This window comes from Scedosporium apiospermum (assembly GCF_000732125.1).
Source record: "Scedosporium apiospermum strain IHEM 14462 chromosome Unknown SEQ_SAPIO_0055, whole genome shotgun sequence".
Taxonomy (NCBI): Eukaryota; Fungi; Ascomycota; class Sordariomycetes; order Microascales; family Microascaceae; genus Scedosporium; species Scedosporium apiospermum.
Window position 1 is genome coordinate 168,237 of NW_015971756.1, and position 27,650 is coordinate 195,886.

A 27,650-nucleotide genomic window follows, 5' to 3' on the forward strand; every position below is an offset into this window, starting at 1 on the left:
TGAGCTGGTGGATCGGCGCATTTCAACGCCACTGGATGGCTTACGGGTGATAGCTATGAAGTGATTCCACAAAGGAGCGCGAGGAAGCTCACAGGGCCCCTCATATTGGTAGATCCTCGTGGAGTCGGGAACTAGGTACGCATTCCGGGACAATGGGCAGGAGAGATATCCTGCGATATGATGGAGTTGCGGAGAAGTAAAGGCCCGCCGTCTCATGATCTAGGGCGGCACCCCATTGTCTGTACTATTCCCCAATAAAGCCGTCAACTCAGACAAGACCTCACTCGCAGACGCAAAACGCCCCATCCAGCACTTCCAGATAACATCGCCCGCTAAAACCTCATCAACGGCCGGAAACACGCACGCGGCGAAGCGCTTATCCACCTCCTCGCTCTCAACATCATGAAACGGCTCGGTGCCGGTGGAGATGTAATAAATCGTCGAGCCGAGCCCGAACAAGTCACCGGCCGGGTCGGGTTTCCGACCGCGACGCCACGCGATATCAGATGGCGCGTAACGAATACCGGCGCAAATTGAGGGCCGCGATCCGTCGACGGACGACCCTCCGAAGTCGGAAATCTTGAGACTGAGCTTCTCATCGAGTAGGAAGTTGTGCGGCCCTACGTCGTAGTGCACCACGCCCACGTCATGTACGAGCTGCAGACCTTCCGCGGCTTCCCTAGCCCAGCGAAGGCGCTGCGCTGTCGAGATATCGTCAGGATGCGCCTCAATGTAGTCCTTCAGTGTCCCATTCGCCATAAATTCCATGGTTAGAGCGTGCTCCGCCTCGTCCCAGGAGATAATTGGGACGAGGCGCGGGTGAGGCCCGATGCGCTGGTAGATTTTGGCTTCAATTGTAAGCTCGGCGGTGGTGTCGTGGTGGTGAGATTGAAGAGGGGTTTTGATGATGTTACCGTCGGCAAGACGCTCGACAAAGGAAGTTGCGCCCACGGCCACTATCTCTACGCCCTTCGCCTCGATGATAAAGTCGTAAGTCGCCGGATTTGTGTCTATGGTTGGGGATGGCGACTTAGGAGGTGGCGCCGTGACTTGGAAGGAAGGTTGATCCTCCATTCCGTTTCTGGTAAATGTAGAATAAGGCGCAAGAGATGAGAAAAGGTAAGGGTTTATAACTAATCTAAGGCTAATAGCGCTTCCAACAGGCAATATGCAATGAAAGAACAGAACAATTCGAAAGACAGTGGGCAGCGACTCCCTCAGCGCCTGAGGAAAGTCGTTGTTGGCGAGAAAGGCGTAGAGGGAGCACCCGTGCGCGCATCAAATGAATTGCAAGAAACCATTCCAGAATTAATCCTCCAATTCCTCGCTCTTATTCCACTAACTTGAACTCAGCCCCGCAGCCAGGCTCCCACCAACTCATTGGAACCCCTCAATCCATTGTCCACGACTCCAGACAGAGCAAAAAAAGAACACGGGAGAAAAGAAAAATTAAAAAGAAAAGAAGAGGGAAAAAAAAAAAAAAGAAAAAAAAAGGGAATATAAAAGAGAGGAAGAATCAATATCGTTTATCACTGTAACCCTCATCACAGTGTGTCGGGCACTCGGTGCGACTAGTTCGGAGACCGGCCCTCTGTGACTTGGGAACAGCGCATGTAACGCCAGTCTGTAGTGCTTGCTCGCACTTGATAAATTGCGTGGTAGTCAAGTCGCAAGCCCTGGTACACTTGGTGTAGCGGGTGACGATAATAAGGTTGGTGCACATTCTGCCATTGATGTTGACGCTGTTAGTTGTGTTCTGCCCATATGGCTAGGGTTCACTGCATCACAAAACGGAGGAAGAAGACCAACCTGTTGATGAGAGGGTTTCAATCAGTAGATCTTAACACGGTATTACTTCACCAAGTAGTAGAACTGAGTTGATATTGGGAAATCGGTTGTTAGGTTGGCAAGCAATGGAATTACAGCTGGACGAGGGAATCATCGAGGATTTTATATAGATGAACACCACTGACAGAGCATGTCCTGAACGATTGGATTTCTTCTGTCTCCAGGCAGCAAGCCGTTGGTCGCCCGGATCTCGCGCAGTGATCTCATGAACTAGCAAGCATGAGGCTGGCCGCGATAAAGGCCGAGGGCATCACACAGCCTCGACCAACAGCGTACACTTTGAGGCTTCATGTTCAGTTTACCAAGTTGGTAAGGAGTTAACATCTACTTCCGCATGGCGTACGGAGGCGAAGTCTTCCACGAGCACCCTGTGATCCAGGAGCCAACAAGTAACAAGGCACACTCGCCTCGACTCACAGCTCGCCAACCCTTCTCCTTCTCATCACTTTTTCCATATTACTTCACCTCTGACCAGGCACGAGGCAGTTGCTTAACTGCTCAGCAGGACAGGGTGGCCTGGCCCGTGAGAAATAGCGCGTTTGTCGAGGAAAGAGATGGTAAAGACGAGCATGCATCAGGGTGGGATGAGACGACGCGGTGACTGTGATGAGAAGCCAAGCCATCATGGATGGACGCGGAGAACCGCGTTTTCACGTGACGAAATTATGGGAGAACGAGCTTCGGTCAGGCCCCACCAAATTTTCGAAGCGGGGGCGGGGCAGCTCTGAGCAGGACAGGCATGAGCGACGTTGGCCAGACGCATCAATCTCGACACCGAGAGAGCGAGAAGACGGGGAGAGTGGATGGGTTATTGTTTGGAAAGGGTATATTTGGTTCGGTGAAAGTAGAATAATACACCTGTTTTGAAAGGATATTGTGGCCAAGAGTGCAATTGGGCTTCAGGCAGGAGTGAACCTGTTCTTAGACTTGTTCCGATGAATGTTCCCCTACTCCTTTGGTCTCCCATGAAAATTGTTCACCTCATCAACATCTGTTCCAAATCTCCAGCTTTCCTGCCAGAATCTACCCGACGACTAAAGTCACGCGCAATACTCATTCCAACTCATTAGTCCGTCAGACCCGAAGACCGAAGCAAGGAGAAAGAGTCGCACCCAGCCATGGACTCGCTCACCCTTGAACATCTTCCAACAGACTGCATTGTCCACATCGCCCTCTTCAAGAACATCAAGAACGCGGCTTTCCTTCACTCCCAATTACTAGCCCGCAATGCCGACTTTGAATATGCCTTTATAGACGCATCAATAGTGAGTGAAATCTCATCGGGATTTAGCTGGAGCGGAGCTCACGGTCAACTAACCGTGAAACAGGTCGTCTCGAGGCGGCAACTCCTCGCAGCCGCCTACAAATCCATCAACGCCCTCCTCAACGACTCCCTCCTCACACCAAACGTCCACTCGGAAATAGTGGTCAACCTCAATCCCTCCACCAACGTACGTTTTCCTCACTTCCCAAAATTATCCTCGTCAAGCATGCAAGCAAGGAAGCAACGCCCTCCACATACCTAACCAAAACATATCCTAGATCTCCGAAGCCTACCGCCGCTTCGGCCTCAACCCCCCAACCCAAAACGTCCTCGTCCTCAAAATCACCCACCCAAAGACCAATCCCCCGCTCTCGGCCGACCAAATCTGGACTCACCTCTCCACCCACGTCGAGGGCGAAGCCCTGCCCCCGACGGACGAGAACATAGCTTCTCTGACGGACTGGCCCAAGGTGAGGAAGTATTACAAGCTGAATGGGCTGAATTGGTTGGATAAGATGGGGGAGGCCGAGAAGAAGGCTGAGGCGGAGGTTTTAGTGTTGGGCAGCATGGCGCTGCGTGGTGTATAGAGATTTCAATGTATGGGGAAAAAGGTGTCTGATCAATATAGAAAGTAAAAATCATCAACATTCTATGGATGCTACTAGTATATCCTATCCAACCTTTCATAAAATAATTTCATCACCGCTGTCTAGACACGCAGCGCACGCTAACCTAAAACTCCCAAAATCGACGAAATGAAAAATCTATCCCCGTCCAAAAACTCCCTTGACCCTCCTCACAAGCTCGCCCCACATGGCATCCCTCCCAACCTTAGTCCTCTGCACAGCATCGCGGTTCTCGTACGCCCTCCTCAGCAGATACTTCATGCACTCCCCCGTCGTTCCCCAAACAAGGTACTTGTACGCCTGCACGCCCGTCCTCTCTGGCACAGGAGCAGCGCCTCCTTCCTTCTTGCCCGCCGCGGGGAGCAACTCGCAGCTGACCTCGTCCGCCATACCCATCAACTGCGCGAAGGCAATCTCCGTCTTGGCCTCCCCGCGTTCGCAAATCTCGCGGGCTTTGAGGACCGACTCGGCGTTGTGAGAGGCGAGGATGAGGCTCGCGCCGGGGTATTCTCCCGAGCCCGAGAGGGTTTCGTTCCACTTCCGAGTCAAGACGCCTTCGGCGATGCCATCGTAGCAGGCATCGGTGTTCTCCTTGGTGTCGTGGATCAGGTGCCGAGGGTCTGATCCGAGGTAGGCACCGCGAACAAGCTTAACGCCCAATGTGAATGACTCTTCTTGCGCCTTCTGGAGATGTCCCGCGAGAGTCGCGGGGCAGGACTTGAGGTAGGCTTGGTACGTTCCGTAGATGGAGGCATGGCCTGGTTTGGTGTTGTACTTTCGCATGTACGAGAGCGTCCAGTCGTCGATTCCAGGCTGGATGGCGGCTTGTTCGGCGTCGAAAAGGAGACGGACGCCACGCGAGACGGCACGAGAACAGATGGCGTCGATTGCGCTAGCAAGTTCGGGCGGAGGTGCCTCTCTCGCGGTGAGACTGGCCATGGCTAGTCGACCAGCGCCGGTAAACCTATTGGGTTGTTAGCTTTTCTGTTTCTTATCTCTTTCCTTTTTTTTTTTTTTTTTTTTTCCTCCCATTTTCTTTTCTCTCTTATTCATCAGATTCTAGAAAGGAATTCACTTACTTTAGCGAGACGAAATCGCCGGGCTCGGCCAAGTCGACAGTTTCAATCGTTCCCTCAGCCCACGGAGTGACTTCGTTCCTGACGCACTCCTCGACATCGAGCCCCTTGACGGAGGATAAGCCCTTGAGCTGGTCCTCAGTGAGCACGATCTCGCGGGCATACCCAAGAATAACCCCGCTGAACCCGAGATTCTTGAGGCTAGTGATGGTCCGCTCAACCTCGCCGTGGGAGACTCCCGCGCAAAACTGGGCGTAAAACGTCTTCTTGATGAAGAGCCGAAGAAACGGGTTCTTATCGGGGTTAAGTAAAGGATTGGTAGAGGAAGCAAGGAGAGACATAATGGAGAGTGAGGGTGGTAGCAGAAGCCGGGAAGAGGAGATGGTGGAAATGGCGAGAGAGCGAAGCACCATCTTCAACGGGAGGACCGCAAGGGGAGGCGGGGATGTCTCGTGGCCACGCGGAGGCCCGTTTCCGCCGTTAGAATGATGGGTTTCGGTCTCGGCCATCTTTGCGTGGTAGGTGCCTACGCTGGGTGCCACTGGCTGCGAGCGAACGAAAGACTGCTGGTGTTTCCTGGCCGGGATGGAGGATAGACACCGAGAGACAAATGGCGCTTGGGGGGAGTAAGTAAGGAAAACAGAGACTTGATGGCCGTTAGTCCGCCATGGTTGGAACCGAAGTCGCCCGGTATGGACAAGGCGATGGGGCTGGAGAGACATTGGACCGTGTCAGATCAGTTGCAGCAAGACTGGGTGGTGGTACTACGTCAAGGGTATTGTGTTGAAAATTAAGACGCTATGTAAAGAAGCCGCAGAGACAAGAAATAGAAAGGCACAGAGAGAAAAAAGTATAATCTAAAACCTAACAGTTGTAGATGGAGGAGGCGGCGAGAAGAGGGTTGATATGGGAGGCAAGGCTTATAACACAGGGTACAATAATACAAGACAATACAATCTCGCCATACCTAACTAAGGAGGAGGGTCCAGGTCCAGTTTGGCCGACTACCCTTTATCTACTATTTGGTTAAGGCGAGAAGCCACCTCTGCGAATGCGGAGCTGCAATTGCATGAGCCGCTTGCATCTGATGGCCAAAGCCGATTCGAGACGGAACGTGTGATGATAAGGTTGAGGCTTTCACTGCGTCACAGGTACCCGATCGGCGTCCCATTTGTCGATGATTTGATAGGAGACCCCGGCAGGTGGCGGCTGCTTTAGCTTATCGTGGCGCATATGCCGAGTCTAGCCGCCGTCATCAACGATTCAACCACGAGAACCCGAAGCCCCGCGATGTGGACCGGGTCAGGAACACCGCCGAGCAAAGGAACTGGGAGTGGGGGAATTGGCGAATCAAACACGAAATAGTTCCATCTTACAATTTCCATACTGCCGCTAGTGTAGTGAGTAGTGTACAATGCCTTAAATGCCTTAGCTCCAGCGAGGAAATCGCCGGTTGATTCCAATGCCGCCGGGGTGGAGAGAGCAACCTGTCCCATCCGTCATCGGACTTTTCGTGTCTCGTGGCCCGAGAAGAATAATAAAAAATATGATCATAAAGCCTTTGGAGCGGTGTGGATGGGCTATCGGCGGCAAATGCGCCTGAGGAACACAAACTGCAACTCGCGCTGCCAGTTGCCCTAACCGATGGGTGTCGTGGGGTTCCCATCACCCACTCGAGCCCGCCCTCGCCGAGCAGGGCAGGAATACCCTGTGAGTGGACGCCTCTGGGAATAAAGGCTGCCGCTCATGCAGATGAGCTGATAGCACATGCAAATTCCTGCGGTATTTCCATCCATCCATAACCCCCGCTCACAAGCGTCATTGTCACGTCTTCTCGGGTGTCGGGCTAGTGGTTCCAGACCTCCCCAAACGCCGCCTCACAAAGTCGACATACCCGATAGACTGCCCCCGCGCCAGAGCCAGTGCATCCTGCAGCCCGCCAAAGACCAATCCGAATGCAAGTGCTTGTTTCGTGGTCCTCGCGGTCGTCGTCAACGGGAATCGATCTGGACCGGCTGGTGTCAGTGATCGAACCCCGTAAACATGCATGAAAGGATCAAACATTTCGAAAAATATGACCGGTTTCGGGGCACGATTATTACTTACTCCATAGACTGAAGCCCCCCGACACAGTAAGACTGGCGATAACAGTACTAAGCAAGTCAGACTTCCCCCGATACCTGTCCACGGTGTGTTCTAGCCAAATCATGGATATAGCCCAGAAGCTCAGCTTGCTCCCCATCTTGAACCCTTCCTTCAGACCGCCGTACGCGGCGTGGTAGTTCTTGCTCCGGTGGTAAAAGTACCAGTCCGTCGTCGTCGTCGGCATCTTGTGCGCGTGCTCGGCGCGGAATCGCAGCTGCGCCATCTTACCACCGTGCGCGGCGCCGAGGACCATGCCGATGCTGAAGGAGCCCAGCGCCGTGAGGGCCAGCCTGGAGGGTGTGCTCATCGAGAGTCGGGGGTATTCGTGCGGGCTCCATCTTCGTAGGTCTTTGGCGGTAATGTCTTCTGAGGTCGGCGGACTTGGTGGGGTTTTTATCGCTGCCATTTTGTCGGCATGTCGAGAGCCGGGTGGCTCTTTGTGGTGTTGTGTTGGGCTGGATTCAGATGCTTTAATTTTTTTCTTCTCTTTTTTTTGTAGTTTGCAGCTTGACCAACCATGCATGAAGCTAGGCTGGTGATCACCGGTTGAGCCTGGCCTTGGCTCGGTGGACTCCAGTGAACGCGAGGTCACCTGATTTCGCAACTTCAATGGACCCATGGCCCCTCCCCCACTAATCTTTCCAGGTCCCCAAAACGCATCATCATGCGAGCATATCCAGGATTGAGTTCTTATCTTTAACAACAGCTTCCAGCTCTACATTGTGAGAATTGAATCATACTTAATATTCAAGGTACTATTATCCCTCCCTACTTGCCTTCTTGCACTGACTCACAATCTGTAGATGGATGGAACACATCTCTCCCTGCGCCTCAAGCACGGCGTGCACACCATCTTCCTCTTCGTCGACTCCCTGAAACCCTTTTCCGACATCAACACCAAGCTCCTCGACGTCCTCCGAGAGCGCTACCCTCAAGGCACCCTCACCACATCCCAAGGACCCACGCCCATTCCCCCCAGCGACGCCACGACGAAGGTATACTACGCGCGCCTTAACAACCCCGTCGACCCCGCCGACGGCTGGAAGCCGCTCGATATTTCGGACAAGGACACGCCCGTTAAGAAAGGAATCACCGATAATACCGTTCTGGCTTTTGCGATATACGAGGACGGGAGGGAGCCTGACGAGGTGGAGTTTCTGGTCGATTGGCCGACGTTGGATGATTATGATGAGGAGGCGGATGCGAATGGAGATACCTAGACTGGGACGATGAATTAATGTTTTAATGACCAAGGGCTATACATTTGATGATTGCAAAGGAGTAACGGAGAATTTTACATTTGATCCTTTTCGTTAACATCTCCCGTGGGCGAGCGGGCTTCTCTTCTGCAATTGATCTCCAGAATTGATATCGAGATCCATGATCTCATCATTCGATCAACACACCAGGTCTTAGCGCAGTGCTAGACCAACCAACCACGAGACACAATTGATCCAGCAACACAACATTGAACCTTCGGAGATTGAAGCAGCACGACCAACCAACCACTGTAATATTAGTGTCTCAGAAGTCCGCAGTGCTACATTGCCCACTGCAATCCCATGCATTTATCCCCACACCGAGTGGCACCGCTAATAAGCCACTGGAAGCACTGGAAGCAACCCCGAGGAAGTCAGCGCTGAACCCTGAGCTGAGACCCAAACATTAATTTCACTCACATGCGCCTGTCAACTGGAATGTTCAATGTTCCTTCCCATCGGACTTGCCGTTGATTCGATGTTTATTTTGACCCTTGCCAGGGGAGGTAACCTTGATTTTTCAACCCCTGAAGTTTCTTCGTTACATCACCACCCTTCGTTTCAACTAATTTTCCAACTCTTTTTTTTCTACATTGATTCCTTTTTTTCTTTTGCTAATTTTTTTTTGGGTTCTTCATCGCGGTTTTAGGGTGTCCCAGACCTCAGCCTCTGTACACTACATCCCTTCTTCCACCTCCCTCTCCCTCTCCCTCCGCCCATCACTTACTCCCCGGCTTCACCACATGCCGCTATTATAGATGTTGATCGCGGCCCTCCTCCGCCATGGCCTTCGCCTGCTCTTCCCCATCCTCCTCCCCATCGCAATAGCCTCCACCATCTGGCTCTACCTCTACCCCATCTTCCAAGGATGCGCCTTCCCGCTCCCCGCGCCGCACTCCGCCCGTTCGGCCTTCCTCGACACCGCCAACCGCCATGTTGCCCTCGACAGCAGCTTCGCGCAGCGCCGCGCCCCCTTCCGACTCCTCACGCTCGGCGATCCGCAACTCGAGGGGGATACCTCCATCCCGAACGTGTACCTCGGCGTGATGCCGCACTTGAAGAAGTTGATCAACCATGTCACCTTTAAGACGAAGCACTATTCCCTGCGCCAGCGCGTGCGCCAGATTATGCATTCGTTAGTGGACGTGTACTTCGAGGATATCCCCAATGAGCTCGAGTCAATCCGCAAACGCATCGATCATTTCGGAAACGACTTTTACCTCGCCCACATCTACCGCACCCTCGATTGGTGGACCATCCCGACGCACGCGACCGTGCTGGGCGACCTACTGGGAAGCCAATGGATCGACGACGAGGAGTTCGAGCGCCGCGGGAACCGCTTCTGGAATCGCGTGTTTGCAGGTACGCAGCGGGTCCCGGATGATCTTGCCCAATATCCCGCCGACGAGTACGACATCGCCGGCTACCTCGGCGACTTCGAGCCCTCCACGGGCAACGACAGCAGCTCCTCGCAGGGCCTAGGGGATCCGACGGAATGGCGCCGACGACTTATTAACGTCGCGGGGAACCACGACATTGGCTATGCCGGCGACCTCACCGAGGAACGCCTCGCCCGCTTCGAACGTGTCTTCGGCAAGGCGAACTACGAACTACGCTTCGAGCTACCCGTTACTGATCCGGCTCTCGTCGCCTCGCTCTTCGACGAGGAGGCGAATATCGACTCCGACCGCTTGATTCCCGAGCTGCGCATCGTCGTTCTCAACGACATGAACCTCGACACACCAGCCATCAGCGTGCCCCTCCAGGACGCAACCTACAAATTCATCAACGACGTCATCAACACGGCGTCGGCCGTAGAGTTCGTGGGGCATTTCACCTTGATCCTCACGCATATCCCCCTGTATAAACCTGCCGGCGTCTGCGTGGACTCCCCTTTCTTCGACTTCCACACGGAAGCTGAGGGAGGCGGCGTCAAGGAGCAGAACCTCCTCTCCGGTCCCGCTAGCAAGGGCATCCTCGAGGGCATGCTCGGCCTGAGCGGGAACGTCCTCGCTGCCGGTGGTGGCATGGGGAGGCGCGGGCTCGTACTCAACGGGCATGATCACGCCGGCTGCGACACGTATCACTTCATTAACCAGACGAACGGGACGACGTCCTCCGAGAGGTCTTGGGAGGCGATGAGGTGGAACGACGCCGAGACGCGCGGCGTCCCCGGAAAGGCCGGACATCCCGGCGTGAGAGAGATTACAGTAAGGAGCATGATGGGCGATCATCACGGCAATGCCGGCCTCCTGAGCATGTGGTTCGACGAGGAGGACTGGACGTGGAAGTATGAGTATGCCGAGTGTAGGCTGGGCACGCCGCTTGCGTGGTGGCTTGTGCATATTTTGGATCTTGTCGTCGTTGTGGGGATTGTTTTGCGCATGGGGCTTGCTGTATCGGGGTTGAGTTTAGAGGAGGAGAGGAGCGACCGGTCTGCTGGTCGGACGCAGAGGAAGAAGTTGTAAATGAAAGTTGGTATTTAGAGAGTGCTCCATACGCATACACACTAGCATTTCTTAACTATGTTTACATCACACTTTTCTTGTCACTGTTCTATTAGACCTGTGATCTCGAGCAGCTCACGACCAGGACTGCTCCTTAATGGCGTCCCCATCCCGTAGAACGAAAGTAGGATGTTGTGTTTTGGAGGCTATCATGTCTCAGTTTGCATGAGTGGATGGGGTCCGCCAGAAAATGGAAGCAAGTCCTTTGCTATGAGCCAGGGTATAACATATTTAATACACATACACACATCATGTCGTCAATCTTCAATCTTTTAAATCTAGAGTTATATTGGTACAGTATTAGTACAGAAATATACGTTTCTCTATGCCAGATGTTTTTCAACCTCCCATCTTCCAAAATCTTTCCGCACGCCCCTTTTGAACCAGAAATAAGAAAAGGACAGACATGCAAATGTAGGAGAAGAGAGGAACGAAAAAAAAAGGAAGAACACCCCATTGTGATGCCAGATCGCCTAATGTCGACAGTTCGTAACATCCCAACCCGTATATATCCACTCACACACACCCTCTCCATCAACTTCGCTCTTAATCCTTCTTAGGGGCCGGCGGCGGCGCCTGACCATCCTTCTTATCGACAAACATGGTCGAGAAGGACCCCATCATACTATTCATCATCTCCTGCTGTTGCTGCTCCATCAACGCCTGCTGCTCCTTCAAATACCTCTCCCCATTCTCCCGAATATCCTTCTCTAGTGCCTCCACATACCGCTGGCCCCTCTCGCGCGCGATATCCTGGATCATCTTACCCTTGGCGAAAGCCTCGCTGGGGCTCGGCTCGCCGTCGGGTGACACCATCATGCTCATGTTGGAGGACTTGAGGCCGAGCATGTTCCCAAAGAAGCCGACGCCCGAGGAGGCGCGGCTGGCCTTCTGGCTCTTGATCTGCTTCTGGAACTCGGCGCGGGCGATGGCCTCGCGGCGGGCGAATTCCGTGGGGATGTGCTGACCCTCGAAGGACTTGAGGACCTTGCGCACGTCGCCGTATTGCATCGTGTGGATGTACTCGAGGAAGGGGATTAGAGAGACGAGGTCGGAGTTGTGGGCGTCGCCGGTCCACTTGGGCAGGATGATGGCGTTCTCGGGTTGGGCGCTGACGTGGGCGGGGTTGGTGTCGAGGATGATGACCTTGGAAAGGTCACGGTTCAGGTAGGAGAGATCCTGGGGGAAAGGGTGAAGGTTAGCAGGGAGCTACTAATTGAGAAGGTATGGGAAGTGCTTACCTTGACGAATTCACCATCTTTGTACTTGGTCGCTTCACGGAACAAAGGGAACATAATCATCTGGAAGGGATCGAGCTTCTGGATAACCGGAAGAGCAATCGCAGAAGGCACGCTAGTAAATAGAACCAGCTCGTAGTACTGGCTCAGATACCGCAAAAAGTAATCGACGCCAGGCCTCTTCGCCACCCGCCAACCGTGCTCACGAGACCACTCGCTATGCACAAGCATATCCTCCAAGCTAATGCACAGAGTATAAGGCTTCTCAAGCATGGGATCGACCTTGGGCAGAAGGGTCTCGAAGGCAGGTTCGCTGAAATATGTCACGATGGTGTTGGACCGCGTCTTAGCCCGCTTCCACCATGCCGCGGGGTTCCATCCGTTTGGCGCTTCGGGGAACCTTGCTTCCTCATCCTCTTCCCAGTTGCGGCCGAGGTAGGCTACGGCGCCCACCATGCCGACGAGCGCTGAGATGAAGGACCATTTGGCGAAGCTTTGTTGTTTCCTGTCGGATGACGAGATGTAGGCTGAATCGGGAAGTTCACGACGGCCATCCTCGCCGGGCGCGGCAGTGAGTGCGGACCTCGTGGCTCCGGCGGTTTCGTATTCGAGGGTAGATGGGATACCCTGGGTTAGGTCGGGAAGACGGAAGGCAGGCTTGCCCTCGGCATCAGTTTGATTGCAATCAATGTCAGACTTCTCTGCCGCTTGCGAATCCGTAGCTTCTGGTTTCGAAGTTTCTGAGGGGCTTGAGGATTCCGGGTTCTCTGATTTGGATGAATTGGACTCGGCGGGACTCGAGTTCCGCGGAGGCTCATTGTTCGCCAATGTCCGCGTCCACGTAAAAGTTCGCGACCTCGCAGCGTACACGGCGAGGAGTGGTGACACTCGAACCGGGCGGCTCGAACGAACGAGCCGTAGCGCTACTCTTGAAAGCATGGTGATCTGTGGGGGGAATTACGTTCACCACTAGATTTCAGGAGGTGAGGCGGATTAATTCTTTTTTTTTTTTTCGCTCGATCAAGAGCTGGGCCAGAAAATCGGTAATTATAATGGCATGACGAACTTTTCTTGGGGGTTCCAAGCTCTTTCCATGCCACCCAAAAGTTTTAGAGCCGATATTTAACCGACGCCATTCCAGACTTGGACTTGGTCAGGGTACAATGTACATTACGTCACAAGCGCGAGAGCGCAAAACAGCGCTGTACCTCATACTTGTTCAAGGATCTCAATGGGAGGCGAAAAAGTAACAATGAAGACTGTTCAATTGTTCGTTTTTAATTCAAGCGAGTTGCATTTGTCCTGCAGGACGCAGGCAAGTTCATGATTGAGTGGTGTTGGTCGTCAGCGAAACTAGTAAAGCTAAACTAGGAGCGAGCCCATTAAACACAAAAAGTAGCCGTTCAAGAGAAGATATCGATATCCCAAATTCCCTGGTCCCCAAGAAAAATCAAAGTAAAAAGTAACAAGCCAATTCGGTCCATGTACGCCTTATTCCCTTAATCCCACTTAGGCTGCTGCAATTGCATTGACAAGTGAGAGTTGATCAAACCCGATAATATCGGCAACAAGGTTGTTAGAGCGTTGGAGGTCTTCCTCATCCAAACTATCAGTCCATCCCCTCTCGGGGCCCCAAGTTAGGGTATAGCGCGGGGGCACCGACTCCAGCAGCCCCCGCATCATGGCGCCAGACTTCTTCACACTTTTCCAGGCGTCAAACTCGATAACCTCGACGGACGGCATGTCCCTGAGGATATCCTGCAGCAACGAACGGGAAAATTCTTCGTAGAAACCGTCTGCGCGACGGAACCCGTTGAAGATGTTGTCGCTGGGGTCGCATTCGACGAAAACTTTGAGTTTCCGCGCTTGAATGCAGTGGCGGAGGCCGAGGGCCTCGTTGACGACCCACCCGCGGGGTGGCCTATTCCAGCCAGGTCCGAGCCGAAGCTCAAGAGTCGTGATGGACGCGCGCTGGGCCGGGGAGAGCCTGGCGAGCAGCGGTTTCTTGGTCTTGAAGAAGCGGCCAGGGTGGGTCGGGAAGATGCGAAAAGTGGCGCTGCCGTAGAAGAAGGCCGACGCCTCGTAGTAGACCTGGTGGCAGGTCCTGAATAGAGCCATCTTTCGATGGATCCGTTTGTAATTGTCCGGGTCGAGGTCGATGACGTCTCCGGCGATGTCGGCGAAGTGGTAGCCGTAGACGCGGAGACGTAGCTCGGCGGGGAGGTCGAGGAACCTGAAAGGCGCCGGCTTCTTCTGTCGCGTCTTCGGGGCGGGAGCGAAGTCGGATTCGTCCTCCGAAGGATACGCAGACGGATAGGCCGAGCTGAGCGGAGTAGGGTACGCCGAACTGAGGGGGGTGGAATAGGTCGAAGCGACCGGGGTCGGCAGACCCCTCGACGCCTTGGATCGTCTGGCCATGGCGGACGAATTCACACAATCGCCTGCAGTTCTTCTTGGTGGATTGTTTTAGTCGATTGGAAAGTTTGATAATGCGCGCTGTTTTCGAGGTTATGCGGCAATCGCTAATGAGCAGATTCAACACACGTGGTGGAATTGGGGCTTGCAGATGAGGAGCAAAGTCTCGTTGGACGAGTCAGATACCAGAGGGTGGTCCATTGTTAATTGTCTGTAATGGGGGAATCCACCCTCTAGAATGCAGCATTCGTTGCGGCCATCTTGATCGCGATTGTGTTGTTGGAAGCAGAGATGAATTGGGAGAAAAGGGGGGAAGAAGCCAGCGGCGAGTGATGACGATATGTATGGGAATCGGGAAACGACTTCGGAGGCAAAGGGAGGCGTGGGCGGACTGGGACTGACTGGGACTGGTGGCTGCAATTCCCCAGACCGGCTGAGGATGGGATCATCCACTTGGGGACACGTGAGCTCCTGCCAGAGGGTAGCCAGAGGGTACCTTGTCCATCGGCCCAGACTGGCGCCGGATAAGGTGTTGTCTAATTAGGCCTAATCTGTGCGGAGAACAGTACGAAGTATGAAAGGGGGATGCGGGACATCTGCGAGATACTTTGCATCCGCACTTCGGGAGAGACAAAGAGAGTCGTTTTCCAACATTCTCAAGATGTTTATCCAAACAGTGTGAACGGCAGGAGCGATGAAACCCATCTTGCATAGCCAAAAGAGTGGTAGCGGTCCAGAGACATGACCGACCCAAAACTAGCGTACCAGAATTATAGTGCAGAGATGCAGAGACAGTGGAGAAGGGCTACGCCCAGTTGAGCCATTTTAGAGGATATTTCACGATGTACCCTGTAGCGCCTACGAAGTACGATCGTTGGATGCTGCAATCACTCAATCCTGTTACAGTTGGTGTGACTTAGGATGAACTTGCACGAAGTACACCACAGTACAGTGTACCTCCCGGTGGAGAAACAGGAGGAAACGACCACCAATCAACCAACACAATCGCCAAACGAGCAAGCCCGGAAGGAGCTCCCCCACCAGCCCCACCCCGAAACGGCGCTGAAGAAATCCAAGTCAAAAATTCACCTTCGCATCTCAACGTCCACCGCTTCTCCTCGCCGCAACGAAACCTCCAACCTCGACCCAAATACGACCGACGCCATGTCTCTCGACACCTCAACCTACTCCCTCGCCCTCCTCCGCGTCGACGGCCGCCGGTGGAACGAGCTCCGGAGACTCAATGGCCAGATCCGAACCCAGCACGCCTCGGACGGCTCGAGCTACCTCGAGATGGGCCATACAAAAGTCATGTGCGTCGTGACGGGTCCTCACGAAGCGCCGAGGAAAGGTGGAGCGACACAATCGGGCCACGCCCAAGTCAGCGTCAACATTGTGATTGCGGGCTTTAGTTCTGTGGATCGGAGGAAGAGAGCCCGGAACGACAAGTATGTTGATGTCTATTTTTTCTCTTTCTTGTCGTAGTCGCTCTACGGCGCGGCCTCAATGCGCTGCCCATATCTAAGCGCGCACCTTTGGAGTCCTAAATATCCCGATGCTAACAATCGGAATTCAACAGGCGCACTCAAGAACTCGAAGCCACCATCTCAAACGCCCTCACCGCCTCCCTCCACACCCACCTATTCCCCCACAGCACAATCCACGTATCCCTCCACGTCCTCTCCCAAGACGGCTCCCTCCTCGCTGCCCTCATCAACGCGTCCACCCTCGCCCTCGTCGACGCCGGCATCCCCATGACCGACTACATCGCCGCCTGCACGTCGGGTTCCACGTCCACCTACGCCGCCGAGGACGACTCGGCCGATCCGCTCCTCGACCTTAACTTGCAAGAGGAGCAGGAGCTGCCGTTTTTGACCGTGGCCACGCTGGGCGCCAGCGACAAGGTCGTTGTTGTCGTGTGTGAGAGTAGGGTTCAGGTGAGCAGGTTAGAGGGCCTGTTGGCTGTGGGCGTGAGCGGCTGCAGGCAGGTGAGGCAGTTTATGGACCAGGTAGTGAAGGAGAAGGGTAGCGAAATGATATAGACCTCGAAGGAAAAGAAGAAAAGAAAAACAAAATAATGTTGCACGACTTTGACACGATTGAACGGAATTGTTTTTCATTTATTGAAGCGCTAATACTACATCGCGGCGAATATCAAAAAAAACCCCAATGGTGAGCATCTACTCCTCTTTCCTTTTTTACGTACATTCTGCCCGAAAAGAAGAATGAATTACAACTCGTCATGACCATCCTCTGGCTTGGGGGATTCTGACTCGGCCTCAGCAGTCTCAGTCTTAGTCTCAGTCTCGGTAGCCTCCTCGGACGAGGTACTCGACTCGCCAGCGATGATACCCTCCGGCAGCTTACTCTTGGCTCCCTCGCTCAGGCGGATAGCGTCAACCCACTCCATAATGCTGAGCTCGGAGAAGTCGCCTTGGTAGTGCCTCCACCAGCTTCGCTTCGCGTTAATGGCAACGAGCTCTACAGATCCGGAAAGCTCGAGGGACTTGGAGAGCTGGGTGTGGGTGGGGTTGAGACTAGGAATAGCGTAGAAGGGGAAGAGCTTGCGGTCCGCCTTGACATTTCTGTGTACGAGGTCGGCAAGGTTGTCAAGAAGCGCATCGGCGGCCTCGCTCTTCTCCTCAGGGACGAGGGCGAGGACACAGGTGCCAGACTTGGGCTGGAGACAGGCGTTGGTGATCTCGTCAGAGGTCAGGAGCGTGGTAATGGGAGGAATATCTCTCTTCGGCGGCGGGGGCGGGGGTGGCGCCTCGGCTTCCGACTCGGGCTCGGCCGGTTCCTCGACGATGATATCCTCAACAGGCTCCTCGGCCTTGGGCTTCGCCTTCTCCTTGGGTTTCTCCTTGGGCTTCTCCTTAGGCTTATCCTTCTTTCCAGAGCTGGGTGAGGCGGGATCGGGGTTAGGCTCAGCTGCTTGCGAGAGGAACTCAACCATGGGGCCCCTCTTCATCTCGCCCTCGAAGACGATAGCCTCCTGCTCTCCACCGGGAAGCAGGACCAATGTGGGGAAAGACTTGATGCCAAACATCTCCACCGTCTTCGCCTCCTTGTTGCGGACCTGGCCAACAGTCATCACGCCGAGGAAGTCAATGGCAATGCTTCGGAGCACTGCGCTCGTGGTGCTCTTCTCCGTAAAGAGGATAGCCTTGGGGGCCTCCTTGTCGTTGGAGAGGAAAGTTTCGACGTCAGCATCCGTGATGCGCTTGACGTGGTTGTTAATCTTGTCCGTGACGGCCTGGACGATGCCGCTGGCGGTGCGAGGTCCGTTGTAGTCTTCTACGATCGGGTGCTTGCCCTTCTTGCTAGGCTTCACGATCTTGAGGGTAGGAAATCCCTGCACGCCCATGGTGCCGCAGAATTGCTTGTTCTCGGCCGCATCGCAGTTGACGGCGGCGACCTTGGCGAGGCCCTCGAGGCTCTTTGCCGCCTTTTCGTAGGCGGGCTTGAGGTTCTTGCAGTGGCCGCACCATGGCGCGTAGAACTCGACGATCTGGAATTGGCGAACTAGTGTTAGATGAAGCTACAATCGAGGGGGAAGGAAATGCTCATCGTAACTCACCGATGTGTGGTTGGACTTGGTAATTAGCTTGTTGTAGTTTGAGGCATCCACTTGGAGGACGGAAGAGCTCTTCGAATAGAGGCTAGCTTGCGCCGCACCTGCGAGGGTGAGGGCAGCTAGGAGCTGCTGATAATGCATCGTCTTGGCCGAGACAATGAGTAGACTCGAGAAAATATGTTGTCAAAATGATCCAATTGGCAAAAACCTACCGCAAGTGAAGAGGTTGTGGAGGGAGGAAAACAAGCTCTTTCCAACAAAACCAATGTGGAAGGGAAGGGAAAGGTTAAGAACGGCGGGGGAAAAAGGCCACGGTGGAAAGTATAGCCAAAAGTGGTGATATTCGCAGCTCCTTCCGGCGGGTACGAACTGGAGCTTGAAAAAGACCACGTTCATTTTACTGTCGCGGTTTCCACAAACAGGGCAGAGCACAACCAAACGCAGCACTGTGGGACGAAGTACCCGCCACTGACGAATGAGCGGGCCAGGTTACAACTGCACCGTCCTGGATGACTGGCGTGAAGGGGAGGGGACGTTTTGGTACAAAATTGTACTTGGCGGGGTCTTGGAATGGACAATAGGAATTGATCCACATCAGCCAAGAGCTTCCTGCCGCTGCCGCTCATGTCATTCTTCCAGCGTCCTCGTTTGGCGGCATTCCTAGAAAGCAGAATAACTTGGTATTCCTAGCACGCTCCAACAGAATACACAATAGGCTCTCAGTGAAAGTCAATAGGAAGTAGCCATGGAGCACCCATCCATTTTATTCAAGTTCCTGACGGACTTTAGCGCCTGTCGGACTTATGATCACGTGGATAATGGAGGTACGCTGGTACCTCGTAAGTACTACAAAGTATATATCCACATGTCCAGATCAGCTGGCGCCACCTTCCAGGAGTACGTACTTCGTAGCTATCGATGAGGTCAGACCTCCAACCTCGATCGTTTTCCGTTGCCTAGATTCCTCCTTCACAGCTCCAGCAAAACACATAAAACTCTCCGATCACCATGGAACAAATCCCAGCTGCGCTGAAGCAAGCCGAGATAGCTCGGTTCGTTCACAGAGCGAACCAGCTAAGGCAAGTCAAGCCTGCCATTACATATTGGTGTATGTTTACCCCGCCAGCTCTCAGATGAGCGAGCGCCAGGGCAGGTTTGGCTACGGGGGGACAAGTTGCTAACCGGTCATTTCCTTTTCTTTTGCTTTTTAACAGGTGAATATTGGGCGGTGAAGCAGATTCTTTCCAAACAGCTTCATACTACCGATGAAGAATGTCTTGGGTTTACAACGACTCTTATGGACAGGCTGGAGCAGGTATGTGCTGGTAGCTGCTCGTCGCGTGGGGGAGCGTAGCTGCTGACGAGGACCACCAGTTGAAAACAGAACATCCCGATGACGACGCCATAAGCGATGATGCGGCGGGACAAGCTTATGTAGAGCAGTTCGCCCAGCAAACGTTTGACAGGGGAGAGAAAGTCCTCCTAGCCAACAAGGTTACGAGGTATGGCTAGGCCGTTCGACCTGCTTGTTACCCTTCTTGTACTGACAGGGTATTCTGTATAGACAAACAGCGGATACGTTTGATGCAGCTGCAACATTCTTCCAGCTTATTAGCATCTGGGAAACACCGGACGAAGAAACGCAAAAGAAGATCAAGTACGCCAAGTGGAACGCCGCACGCATCCTCCGAGCCATCAAAGAGGGCAAGGACCCGAACGAGTCGAATCCGGTGCGCCAGGAAGAGGAGCTAGAAGCCGAGGACGCAGTCAGCCCCGGTCTGCCAGAAGTAGGGACGCCAGTTCCTCTTGAGCATCCCGCAGGCCAGCCCTCACCTCCACCGAAACTCCCATTCGATCCCGCGGCGAGCGTCCTGCCCTCGCGCCCCCTTCCCCGTCTCCACCAGCAACCACCGCCCGACTTTACGCCGCCATCTCCCATCCATCCTCAGGAACGAATACCGTCTCCGTACTCTCGCGTGAGCGTCTCTCCTGCGAACTCTGGCCCGTCACTGCCTCCGGCTCAAACTCCTCCCCCACCTAGCGCTCCCGCCCCCATCTCCCCACGAGCGGGACCAGGCCCTCACCCTCTCCATTTCTCTGCACCGCCCGACTCTCACCACATACAGCCCCCGACTCAACCCCAGCTACCGTTCCCCGGTCCTAGCATTATCCCAGCACCTTCCCCACACCAGCACGTCCCGTCCGCCCCGGCGTGGCCACCGGCGCCGGGCCCTCAAACCCACGGCTATCCTGCGCACCCGCCCCCGACGAGCCATCCTCTCGCTTACGCACATCACCCTCCGCCGCCGCAGCCTCCCGTCATTGATGAGGTCAAGATTGCCGAGGCGCAGAAACATGCTAAGTGGGCTATCTCGGCACTCAACTTTGATGATGTGCCTACGGCGGTGAAGGAGTTGAGAAAGGCGTTGGAGTCGTTGGGCACTCAGTAGTGTATATGTGTATGAAAAAGGAAGCAGTGCAAGAAATGGGCGGCAAAGATGGATTTGAACATTATGATAGTAATATATCCAATGCGGACCCAGAGGTCCTAACTCTTTTACATTCCAGCTCTTGTATGATTGCATCTCGCGTGTTGGATTGGAACACGTGTATTATGCGTTTTACTTGAACCTTAGATTGGGAACAGCCTTCACTCCCTGAAGTAGCATATTACTTTCACATCTTGGAATCCACAGTGACACTCTGGACCAATCTCCCACCTGGAAGGGACAGGAAGTAATCTTTACAAACACAGACAATTCTTAGACTCGGGAATGCGACAGCCCTCATTACCAGGGAAAATACTAAAGAAGAAAGAAAAGCGAAAAGGGGTAGAACCAGCACTCTTGAGGCCCTTTTACATCGCCCCCCAAAAATGAAATGGCCATATACCTCGGCCAGTTTCGTAGAGTTGTAGGCTTGAGCGAGGTAGCTCTTCGGCCCGGAACCAGCAAAAGACTGGACTTATCCCCTGAGAAATGGATAACCGCCGCCAATACTCTCATTTATTTGTGAATGTGATCAGCTCCCCCCATTCCAGGAAGTGATGTAAGCCCTATCACACCAGTGTCAGCCCTCAACACTCTCTCGATATAAAGAGCGTCATCTCATCCCTCGAGAGAAAAGAAAACAGAGTGGGGGTGAGGAAAGAAGAAAACTTACAGCCATCAATATCCTCATTCACCATCGGCTGAACCGCACACTTATTCCCCTCCTGCAAGCTCTGACTCTTCAACGTCGGACAATTCACATTACAATTGGCATCCATAGCCCTCTGCAACGCATCCCCCTTCCATCCGAACACGTAATCCCCGTGGTTCCCATACCCCGTGTCGTCGCCGAAGCTCCACACGAAGGGCTGGCTGCCGTCCTCGGGCCAGAGGGCCTTGTCGTTGTAGGGGCGGGTGTCCCAGATGGCTTCGAGGAAGACTTGGGGCACCTTGATGGGGTGGGTGGCGGGGCAGGGGCCGCCGCTTTCGAAGGTGCCGGATTCGGGGTAGGAGACGTGGCTCATGTGGTCAGCGCTATCGAGGTTTTTGCCGTCCCAGCAGCTAGGAAGAGGAAATAAGGAGCTCGGTTTAGCATGGAGGTTGAAATCATTTCTGAAGGAAACAAGGTGAGGAGATAACAAGACAAATTGAAGAACTTACGTTGGGAAGCGGACGTTGACCATGATGCCATAGGGACACGGCTTGTTGGGGAACTCGAGCGTCTCGCCGCTTCGGGTACCCGGGCTGGTGAGGCAAGTGTACGTGAGCTGGCGGAACCTTTGAGCCTCTTCCTTGGTGCGATAGTTGGCATCACCGACGAGCATCCGGTAGCCCTAAGATCTTCCGCGTCAGCATAACTAAACGGCGATACTGGCAAGGAGACGTAAAAAAAAAAAAAAAGGCCTAACGTACAGGCGGGAAAGCGGTAACCTTGGCATTACCACGCGCGCTGTTCAAATAATAAACAGTAACGCCGCCGTTCGCCTGCTCAAAGCCAATGTTCCCCATCAGTGGGATGCGACGATACGTCCCGTTGCGAGCCTTGAAGAACATGACGGCCGTCCAGTAATTGGACAGATCCTCGCTAAACTGGCACGTCGTGCAAGATGACGTGACGGAGATGTCCTTGGTGGGATCCATCGTGACATTGAAGGAGTTCTATCCCTTTCGTGTTAGTATAAGCACTTCCAAAGGTATATAAAACCACGGGGAGAAGGGTTAGAACTGAACTCCTCCGACGATCTGGTGAAGATGGGGCGATGGAAGCTGGCCGGGGTTTACGAGCGGATCGAGGCGGTCGACGACGAGCTGGGAACAGGAGAAGCGGAGAACGCCTGCCTCGACGGCGAGCAGCGATGCCGTCGCCAGGAGCAGATTTCGAAAGTACATGTTGAATACGTTGAGATCCTCCTTGCGAGTGACGAACTTGTTTTGATTCGATTCAACTTTGAATGGATGGATTGACGGGAAGGACAGGCCTGGATACAGCGAATCCCTACCAACGATTCAAGCCCAAATGGGATGTCTGGTTCTGCATTCCTCTTCTTCCACTAACCACCGAGTCGTCTCTTGGCCCACCTCCATCGATTTATACCCATCTTCCAGAGCTCCCTCATCCCAAACACCACTCTTCCGAACCAGACTATAGAACCATCCCTCATCTACCGCCGCGCCCACTATATCCCGCTGTCTCCTAGACGAAAAGAGGGTCCCATCTCCGTATGATACTATCTCGCCCAAGTGCCGGGGCGAAATCACTATAAGAGCAATATAAGTCCTGCCCGCCGCCAACCTATCGGGTGTTTCTCGACTTCCGGATTTTTTAACACCCTCGCTTCCAACTCCTCGCCTACTTGCCACATATTACCAGATCCGGAATTGCCATGCCGGCATTAGAGTGGGTTAGGAGGGCCTTTGCTTGGCTGGGGTGCATAGCCGAAGAGACGTCCGGACAGCGGGATCGGCGTTATTATTGGGTCTCTGGGGATCGAACGTCTAAATAGAAACATTCCTTTCTCCTCCAGAAGGCTCAGTTATAGCAGACAACTGTGTTATGTCCACTGTGAGCGAGGGAGTGATCGAATAATCGGGGTTGATATTGATGGACGACATTTAGCCTTGAACGGTTCAACGCCACGAATTAGATGGCGTCGCCGATCATGGCACATCGACGATCTAAAGCGGACACATTGAAGAAGAATCGAGACGTTATCGTTCCCCTTTACAGAAATGTCAACATGAGGCTTGAAGGGCAGTTCGCAGAGATATGATATGCAGCATATCACGTCCTGTTGATCTCGTCCATCCAAGCCTTGATACTCTTATATCCTATCACAGAGCTTCCGCGCAGAATTCTCTTGTTTGGTTCCCCCTGGGTGCATCTGGCTATATATGATCATTTCACATCTAAACAAGTTATTGGCAGTAATTGAATTCCCATACCGATGCGCGCCAATCATTCGCAAGAACTGGTCGTTCTATGGTCTCCTTTCAGTCCCAGTCACACGACTTGGAAGGAATCACAGAGGGCGAACGCAGGCTTCACCTAGAGGACTTGTTCTTCGTTCCACATCAAGCGACATGATATTCGCAAAATATGCAATAGTTTCTTTCCACGTAGATACACAGCATCGCATCATATCCCAAGGCTCTCACACCTGCGCCACGCCACACTTCCGACGCCACCAGATAGAACCTCTTCATCAAACACACTCTTATGTGGAAAACCCCGATGAAGATCCGTAAAGCCAAAACAGCATGATTGTCAAACAAGGAAAAAAAGAAGAGGGAGAAAAAAAAATGGGTATCACTCATCCTCAGTTCCCAAAAAGCCCATGTATCCAGCCCTCCCTCACTCCTAGGCGCCATCACCATTTCACGTAGTAAAACATAGTCAGAGAGAAAAAACCACTCCCTGCACTCAGCATGTCATCGTAATCCCTGAGCTCCCTTTTCAAGAATAAACCTAACAGGCTTCCTCGCCCGCCTCGCCCTCCCAAAGCCCCTCCCAAAAGGCCTCACTGCAGCTCCAATCGGTAGTGTAACAGCCGGTGCCGCGGCCTCCTTACGACCCGCACCGCTTACCACCACGGCCGCATTCTTCCCACGCTCGTCATACCCCCACCTCGAGACACCTCCACCAAGCACCCACTGCTCCAAATGCCTACACTGGCTAGCATCGATCCACTTCAGCGACGCGCACCCGTCAAGGACATTCTCCACCCCGGCGCCCGTGACCCTAACGCAGCCCCTGACGCTGAGCCCCTCGAGGTCATTGAGGTGCAGCGCGATGCATCCCAAGCTCCCGTCGCTCACGGCACTACCGCAGAACGCGAGACGGAGCTCCCGGAGCCTGGGCAGGCCCAGCGCCACCACCTCGGTTGACGTGTCGGTCAGGGCGCAGCAGAATGAAAGGTCCAGGTGCGTGAGGTTCTTGGCCGCGTTCACCAGGGCGACGATGGCGTTGTCGGAGAGGTAGGTGCAGTCGGCGAGGCAGAGGTGCGTGAGCTTAGCGAAGTTGAACGGCGCCCAGGCTTGGAAGCCGGCGTCGGTGATGGACGTGCAGCGTGTGAGGGACAGCGACTGGAGTCGGCTGGAGGCGTGGGCCGCTAGATGCGCCATCGATCGGTCGGTGATGTGCTTGCAGTATGAAAGGTTGAGACGGCTCAGGTTGGGGCATCCGATGACTGTTCCCGGTGCCGGCATATTGGGAGGGCGTTGCTCTTGCTTGGCCTTTTGATCCTGCCCTTGGCTCTGGTGCGCTGGAAGTTTCTGTGGGGGGATTGGCTTTCCTCCGGGGCCTGCCGCCGTGGGCGCCTGTTTAGTAGGAGGAGGGGCTTCGGGCACCACCCATCCAACGACGCGGAGCAGTAAGTTGTCGCTGACTTTACGGCAATTGCTCCAGTCAATTTCTTCGAGATACTTGGCATGCTCGCTCATCTCAAGAATTTGGCTGGCGGAAACATCCCACACGGACCGCATGTGCCATATCCTGACATTTCCCCCGCACGACTTCCAGAGCGCCGCAAAGCCTTCATCCGTGACATGAAAACAGTTGCTGATGTCGACCGACTCCGGCCGCGTGCCAATGAATGGTGCTAAGATATTCACGAGCACGGCGTCGTTGATGTACTTACTGTAAGGGGTCAAATTGACATGTTTACAGAGCTTGTCCGACGTTGTCGCAATGTTTCGCCAGTGCGTGCACACCTCGCGAAGCCGCATAAGCTCCACCGGGTCTAAGAACTGCATAAAGGCGGCCAGGAGGCTGTCCGGTAGAATTGGCTTGGGCTCATTCGCCATCGAACTCCGTCGAGAATGAGGGAGGATTCGTGCTCGCTTCAGGGGCACCTCGGACTCGGTCGGAGAATGGACGAACGGCATGATGAACTTGATAGGAGACGTTGCCTCCGACAGCGGCGATCGCACGCCGTTTGTAGTCGGCGATATTGCGCCGTCTGGAAACCCGGTAGAGGTGGTTTGCGGGACGGGAGGTGCGAGAGAGTTCCTCCGACGGTTTCGCAGATTCTCCATGTCGACACTCAGGAAAGGATCAGGATCTCCAGGTTCCATCGTCTCTTCGTTGACATTATTTTGCGGGCTGTGTTTAGGTGCGGTCGTAAAGATGTGCGGTACGGATTGCCTCGAGCTACCAGACAGTTCCTTAGTCGCAGACGTACCGTCGCCTTTGACATCCGCCATGTCAAGGTCTTCGTCTTCTCCGGGCTTCCGATATCGTTTCCGGGCCGTCTCTTCGACCTGTTTCCTAATATTGGGCGGACACCGCCTCCATAGCTCATCGAGGGCCTCGCCGCCTATCATCAGACACTCAACAGTCGTGATGGCTCTCACAGTTGCAGTTCTGCCTCGCGAGAGACCAAGGCTGGCGACCTCGCCAAAGTACTGCCCTTGCCGTAACCTAGGCCGCTGATAGAATTTCCGATGCCTGGCAGGGTCGTCCTTGCCTTTGGGCGGCTCATGGATGACTTCCGCTTCTCCCCTAACAATAAAGTAAATGTCGTTTCCGTCGCTCCCCTGTCGGACGATATCCGTGAAAGGTGGGTAAGTCTTCGGCTGAGCGCTGAGACCGAGGAAGTGGAGGATATCCGCTGGCAGTGTAGAGAAGAGGGGTAGCTCTTTGAGCGTTTTCCGAATGTTAACGAACCCGCTCCCGAGGGCGCTTCCTGCTGCAGGGTCTTCGATCACGTTGATGCCAGGGCTTGGGGACTTGCGCTTTTTCATATTCACAACACTGCCCTCCTTGATTATCCCCATGTCACCTGTGGATACTTCTCCGGGAGCGGGCTCCCTCGCCCCGTTGGATCCTGCGGAAAAGCCGCTCGCCATCCCCCTTTCCTGTCTTTTCTTCTTCAGGATGTTTAATCTCTCTTGCGCCTCCTGCCTGATCGCCTTCTCCATCTCGGGAAACTTGGGTAGCTCTGCCTGAAGGTCCTCCTTCTTAAGCACAAGGAGCAGGCATTTTGATCGGGCCACGATGGTGGCAGTTCTTGGCATGTCCATGAGCACACCAATCTCCCCAAAGAAGGCACCTGGCTTGAGTTCGGCATAAACGGCCTCGCCATCCCTCGAGATGACGGCGACAGCACCGCGCACAAGCCAGTACATGGCCTTAGCCTCGTCTCCCTCACGTAATATTTGATCATGAGCAGAATGAACTTGGGGCCTTAAATGGTTTCCAATGGCCAGAAGGAACTCTTCGGGCGCAGACATGAAGAGCGGAAACGATCGAATGCGATCTACAAGATCAAGCGGCATGTCTCGTATCGTTGATGTTGCCAGCGGTGAGGGGCGTACCGGGCGAGCGGGGTTCGTTTCGACATTAAACGACCGGACTACCGACATGGGATCGGCAGACTGAGGATTAGCGGCTTGGTGGTGGGCGAGCGCCCTGTAGGACGGCGAGGGGGATCGACTGCGTCTCATAATAGCTAGTAGTACGGGAAAAAGTGTCCGTAAATGCGAGCGTAAGTGCGGGTACGAGCGCGAGTGTCAAAAGCGATGTCTTCGTCGTTGAGAGATGAAGAATATGTCCAAGCTTGAGAGTCCACCGTAGATCGAGAGTCGTTCGTCCGCAGGAATTTCGAAGAAGGATGAGGGTACCGGCGGTCTAGCGGCAAACGGAGTTCGGATAGGGAGATATGAAAGCGCACGATTATACACCAAAGGGTATAGGGGCCGTTATGGAGGTCCTAGATCTAGTGGCAGCGTGCCAGCAAGCGCACCTGAGTCTGGCAGCGTCTGTTGCCTCCTCTTCCTTCCACCGTCCCACTCCGCAACGCCGGAGAATGTACGTGCCGTGTGCCAACGAAAATGGGGATCGCAAATGGCTACGCTCATAAGAATGGACGCTGGAGGGCAAGGTCGGCTCAGGTAGAGGTCTCCCGCACGTCTAGATTCATAATAATTGTTTCCTTTAAGCTCGCCGAGTAAATTGTGGGGTAATTATTGTGTATCTGGTGCCCAAGTCTTCAGTTGTCCTCGAAACAAACTCGACCGTTTTCGAACCTATCGACGGATGAGGGATCGGACAAAGTCGCGGGCTCGACGTTGGTGAGGGCTCGTGCCAAATAGGGATATACTCTTCTCAAAAAGCAAGTTTTCAGTGGTCGTTACACTGGCGACCAGCTCTTCGAAGCGAGGGAATCAGAATGTGGCGATTGATCGCTCTGCGAGCGGAGTAGAGTT

General features: G+C 54.0%; 7 protein-coding genes and 6 pseudogenes across 7 annotated transcripts; 5 read left to right on the plus strand and 8 right to left on the minus strand.

Annotated features, from left to right (window-relative positions):
• Positions 1–219: 219 nt before the first annotated feature.
• SAPIO_CDS1261 lies at positions 220–1,074 on the minus strand (annotated as a pseudogene; the record flags this gene model as incomplete).
• A 1,892-nt stretch (positions 1,075–2,966) lies between these two features.
• SAPIO_CDS1262 (uncharacterized protein) lies at positions 2,967–3,699 on the plus strand (the record flags this gene model as incomplete). The annotated part of the gene is made up of 3 exons (XM_016784573.1): positions 2,967–3,113; positions 3,177–3,299; positions 3,391–3,699. The coding sequence occupies 3 exons, from the start codon at positions 2,967–2,969 to the stop codon at positions 3,697–3,699; spliced, it is 579 nt and encodes a 192-aa protein (XP_016645689.1).
• A 177-nt stretch (positions 3,700–3,876) lies between these two features.
• Positions 3,877–5,323, minus strand: SAPIO_CDS1263 (Proline dehydrogenase; the record flags this gene model as incomplete). The annotated part of the gene is made up of 2 exons (XM_016784574.1): positions 3,877–4,702; positions 4,818–5,323. The coding sequence occupies 2 exons, from the start codon at positions 5,321–5,323 to the stop codon at positions 3,877–3,879; spliced, it is 1,332 nt and encodes a 443-aa protein (XP_016645690.1).
• Positions 5,324–6,912: 1,589 nt separating this feature from the next.
• On the minus strand, positions 6,913–7,365 carry SAPIO_CDS1264 (annotated as a pseudogene; the record flags this gene model as incomplete).
• A 397-nt stretch (positions 7,366–7,762) lies between these two features.
• Positions 7,763–8,179, plus strand: SAPIO_CDS1265 (annotated as a pseudogene; the record flags this gene model as incomplete).
• A 797-nt stretch (positions 8,180–8,976) lies between these two features.
• Positions 8,977–10,686, plus strand: SAPIO_CDS1266 (annotated as a pseudogene; the record flags this gene model as incomplete).
• A 585-nt stretch (positions 10,687–11,271) lies between these two features.
• On the minus strand, positions 11,272–12,902 carry SAPIO_CDS1267 (Mitochondrial import inner membrane translocase subunit tim-50; the record flags this gene model as incomplete). The annotated part of the gene is made up of 2 exons (XM_016784575.1): positions 11,272–11,904; positions 11,967–12,902. The coding sequence occupies 2 exons, from the start codon at positions 12,900–12,902 to the stop codon at positions 11,272–11,274; spliced, it is 1,569 nt and encodes a 522-aa protein (XP_016645691.1).
• A 570-nt stretch (positions 12,903–13,472) lies between these two features.
• SAPIO_CDS1268 lies at positions 13,473–14,381 on the minus strand (annotated as a pseudogene; the record flags this gene model as incomplete).
• Positions 14,382–15,220: 839 nt separating this feature from the next.
• Positions 15,221–16,420, plus strand: SAPIO_CDS1269 (uncharacterized protein; the record flags this gene model as incomplete). Its single annotated transcript, XM_016784576.1, has 3 exons — positions 15,221–15,243; positions 15,299–15,826; positions 15,958–16,420. The coding sequence occupies 3 exons, from the start codon at positions 15,221–15,223 to the stop codon at positions 16,418–16,420; spliced, it is 1,014 nt and encodes a 337-aa protein (XP_016645692.1).
• A 188-nt stretch (positions 16,421–16,608) lies between these two features.
• On the minus strand, positions 16,609–18,351 carry SAPIO_CDS1270 (uncharacterized protein; the record flags this gene model as incomplete). The annotated part of the gene is made up of 3 exons (XM_016784577.1): positions 16,609–17,889; positions 17,959–18,121; positions 18,326–18,351. 3 exons carry the CDS (start codon positions 18,349–18,351, stop codon positions 16,609–16,611), a joined length of 1,470 nt encoding a protein of 489 aa, XP_016645693.1.
• Positions 18,352–18,963: 612 nt separating this feature from the next.
• SAPIO_CDS1271 (uncharacterized protein) lies at positions 18,964–20,405 on the plus strand (the record flags this gene model as incomplete). Its single annotated transcript, XM_016784578.1, has 4 exons — positions 18,964–19,007; positions 19,261–19,270; positions 19,330–19,457; positions 19,520–20,405. The coding sequence occupies 4 exons, from the start codon at positions 18,964–18,966 to the stop codon at positions 20,403–20,405; spliced, it is 1,068 nt and encodes a 355-aa protein (XP_016645694.1).
• Positions 20,406–20,960: 555 nt separating this feature from the next.
• On the minus strand, positions 20,961–22,334 carry SAPIO_CDS1272 (uncharacterized protein; the record flags this gene model as incomplete). The annotated part of the gene is made up of 5 exons (XM_016784579.1): positions 20,961–21,010; positions 21,118–21,506; positions 21,606–21,778; positions 21,858–22,103; positions 22,176–22,334. 5 exons carry the CDS (start codon positions 22,332–22,334, stop codon positions 20,961–20,963), a joined length of 1,017 nt encoding a protein of 338 aa, XP_016645695.1.
• Positions 22,335–23,873: 1,539 nt separating this feature from the next.
• On the minus strand, positions 23,874–26,888 carry SAPIO_CDS1273 (annotated as a pseudogene; the record flags this gene model as incomplete).
• Positions 26,889–27,650: the final 762 nt, after the last annotated feature.